This window comes from Euwallacea similis, unplaced genomic scaffold (genome assembly GCF_039881205.1).
Source record: "Euwallacea similis isolate ESF13 unplaced genomic scaffold, ESF131.1 scaffold_98, whole genome shotgun sequence".
Classification (NCBI taxonomy): Eukaryota; Metazoa; Arthropoda; class Insecta; order Coleoptera; family Curculionidae; genus Euwallacea; species Euwallacea similis.
In genome coordinates this window covers 8,199-10,595 of record NW_027098723.1, presented here as the reverse complement: position 1 = coordinate 10,595, position 2,397 = coordinate 8,199, and the positions used below count along the sequence as shown (strand labels likewise).

Below are 2,397 nucleotides of genomic sequence, written 5' to 3'. Positions count from 1 at the left end.
CCCAATTCGACTTACTCGTCAAAACCCTAAATAACTTCACTGACTATAAACTCGAATACCACAATTCCCTTGTTGTGACTACTAGCTTAAAACACAAAATCATCCGTCAGATAAATCAAATCTTCCCGAACAAATTAAGAACGAAACGAGCTCTTATAAACGCCTTAGGATCAATCATAAAAACAATAACGGGGAACCTAGACCAAGATGACGCAAAACGTATCGACCAAAACATGGAAATCCTTAAACAAAACCAAAACGATTTAAAATCCGCCATTGACAAGCAAATGACTCTTTTTTCTAAATCAATAATCAATTTCAGAGAAACAATAAGAAATGTATCCCATAACCAAATTATATTGGAGTCACGTATTAGACAAATAATAGATGTCGTCAATCAGATCGAGGTCAAGGAAACAAACCTTTTTGAGTTCTATCGTATCCAAATGATTATCACCCAAATTACCGTCTTTTACCAGAATATTTACGATATACTTTCAAATATCGAAGAGGCAATTACCTTTGCTAAATTAAACACCTTCCATAACACCATAATCGACCCAAGTGAATTCCTAACAGAACTACAGTCAATGAAAGAGCAAATTCCCCTAGGAAAACTACCATTCGAGCCCAACATTGAAAATCTATTAACTATCGAAAACACTTTGGAAATAAAAAGTTTCGCCAAAGATAACTCGATCACGTTCATCATCGAAATTCCATTAGTAGAAAAAGTTAGTTATGATTTATTCCGATTACTTCCCTTGCCCGTAAGACATGGCGAAGTATACAAAGTCATAATACCCCGATCCGAATATCTACTGATAAACGACCAAACATTCGGATACGCGAACGAACCCTGTCGGTACGTATCCCCTAATGAATATCTATGCCCTCAAATACATATAGATAACTTCCACGATTTTTCCCCATGCGAAGTACAACTCCTGCGTTACGAACACAACGCCACACGATGTAAATCAATAACTGTTACCCTGGGGGAAACACAAATACAAAACATAGACGATAATAAGTGGATCCTGGTGACCACCAAAAGTATTGTCGGATTAGAAACATGTAAATCTTCACAAAGTAACATTCTGTTGGATGGAACTTACGCAATAGATTTAGAGTATCGTTGTAATCTTAAAATAAGGAACATAGTTTTAAGAGGCAATAGGAAAACCAACCGGCAATTTCAAATTTTCCCTTTGTTAGACATAAATATTAATCATACATATCAAAAGCCATACCAAAAAATAGAACTGCCTAACTTAAGCAAAATAGATTTAAATAATATCGCCGAATTACAGAATGAGGTTGATTTGCAGAAGAAGGAAAATTCAATGTTACTAAATACTAACCTTCACTACGACAGAACCAGTATTTGGACTGTCCTATTGTATGGTATCATAATATTGTCCTTATTAGGTTTATTAGCAAAGTATCTATGGCCTATTGTTTTAAAATACAAAAAGACCGAGAGTCCAGAAAATGACATAGTAATTTAGGTCATAGAAACTTCGGGTTTTATGCCCATCTAAGGGTGGAGGAGTTACATCCCCGTAACACCAAGCGTCGCTGTTATGACGTCACCCGTACGATTAGTATAAATAAGAAGTAGCATTAAGCGCAGTAGCCTTTTTAGTGAGTCTTTGCTTGTATCGCGAACGTTGTGTTTACTATCGGTCCTGTTTGAAATAAATTAATTTCAAAGTAAAGTGTTTTTTTTTGAGTCTTAAAACGGATCAAAACATAACTCTCGTTTCTGCCTGTTTTAGTCATTTTGGCACGTTTTCATCAATATGGTGCAATTTGAATCCAAAATAGACAGATTTGGCCGAAATAAGCCAAATCGGTCGATTTGAGCAAATTCCTGGATGAAACGATCGTTTCTGACCGATTTCGCTCGTTTCTGCCTGTTTTAGTCATTTTGGCACGTTTTCATCAATTTGGTGCAATTTGAATCCAAAATAGACAGATTTGGCCGAAATAAGCCAAATCGGTCGATTTGAGCAAATTCCTGGATGAAACGATGGTTTCTGACCGATTTCGCTCGTTTCTGCCTGTTTTAGTCATTTTGGCACGTTTTCATCAATTTGGTGCAATTTGAATTCAAAATAGACAGATTTGGCCGAAATAAGCCAAATCGGTCGATTTGAGCAAATTCAGAGATGAAACGATCGTTTCTGACCGATTTCGCTCGTTTCTGCCTGTTTTAGTCATTTTGGCACGTTTTCATCCATTTGGTTCTGTTTCCATCCAAAATAGACAGATTTGGCCGAAATAAGCCAAATCGGTCGATTTGAGCAAATTCAGAGATGAAACGATCGTTTCTGACCGATTTCGCTCGTTTCTGCCTGTTTTAGTCATTTTGGCACGTTTTCATCCATTTGG

General features: G+C 36.7%; 1 protein-coding gene across 1 annotated transcript; it reads left to right on the top strand.

Annotated features, from left to right (window-relative positions):
- Positions 1-446: 446 nt before the first annotated feature.
- Positions 447-1,511, top strand: LOC136419130 (uncharacterized). The gene is made up of 2 exons (XM_066405297.1): positions 447-1,383; positions 1,432-1,511. The coding sequence occupies exons 1-2, from the start codon at positions 447-449 to the stop codon at positions 1,509-1,511; spliced, it is 1,017 nt and encodes a 338-aa protein (XP_066261394.1).
- The last annotated feature ends 886 nt before the right edge of the window (positions 1,512-2,397 follow it).

Bases quoted from the DNA above. Each gene is read 5' to 3' on its own strand.
- LOC136419130 (XM_066405297.1), top strand. From the start codon at position 447: ATGATTATCACCCAAATTACCGTCTTTTACCAGAATATTTACGATATA. The intron at 1,384-1,431 runs GTATTTGGACTG...TGTCCTTATTAG, and splicing joins CCTTCACTACGACAGAACCA to GTTTATTAGCAAAGTATCTA.